At 56.0% G+C, this 612-nt stretch overlaps 1 protein-coding gene across 1 annotated transcript in view; it reads right to left on the bottom strand.

Annotated features, from left to right (window-relative positions):
- Krt24 (keratin 24) overlaps nt 1-362 on the bottom strand; it is a 6,198-nt gene extending 5,836 nt beyond the window's left edge. The window contains exon 1 of the mRNA XM_005368249.3: nt 11-362. Coding sequence (XP_005368306.1) covers nt 11-362 — 352 coding nt within the window. The remainder of the gene's footprint in view (nt 1-10) is intronic.
- Nucleotides 363-612: the final 250 nt, after the last annotated feature.

Raw genomic sequence — 612 nt, 5'->3', positions numbered from 1 at the left:
GAGCCTCCACCAAAGCCAGAGCCTCCACCAAAGCCAGAGCCTCCACCAAAGCCAGAGCCCCCACCAAAGCCAGAGCCCCCACCAAAGCCAGAGCCCGCACCAAAGCCAGAGGCTGCTCCAAACCCACCCGTTACCACGCAGCTACCAAAGCCCCCTCCAGCGCCACTTCCAAAGCCGCCCTTAGGTCCCCCACTCAGGCCACAACTGTTGCTGCTTCCCTGGAAGGCCCAGGAAGGACTTGCCCCCAGCCCACAGCTGCTCCCATTGCTGTAGATGCTTCCACCGGCATGCGCCCCCCTGCCCGAGGCCCCGGAGGAGGAGACTCGAGAGGAGCAGGACCATCTCTGAGTTGAGCACTCCATGCTGCTCCTGCCAGTGCTGAGCTGTCTCGGGAGACTGGAGAAGGTGGAGAGAGCTGTTCTTGGCTGCCTCTTGGCTTTTTTATACACGCCAGCAGGGTGTTCCTTTTTCTCTGTCATTTCCTAATCCCTGCTACAGTTTTGTTAATCCCTAATTGGATAATTCCTTTTCCATAAACCTACTCTACTGGCTCTTTTTATGAGGCTGGGTCAGACGTTAGAAAAGATAAGGTGGAGCCATTTTTTTTTTTCT

The sequence above is a fragment of the Microtus ochrogaster genome, unplaced genomic scaffold, assembly GCF_000317375.1.
Source record: "Microtus ochrogaster isolate Prairie Vole_2 unplaced genomic scaffold, MicOch1.0 UNK31, whole genome shotgun sequence".
Lineage (NCBI taxonomy): Eukaryota > Metazoa > Chordata > Mammalia > Rodentia > Cricetidae > Microtus > Microtus ochrogaster.
Note: the sequence above shows the minus strand (reverse complement) of the source record. Positions and strands in the feature narration are given on the sequence as shown.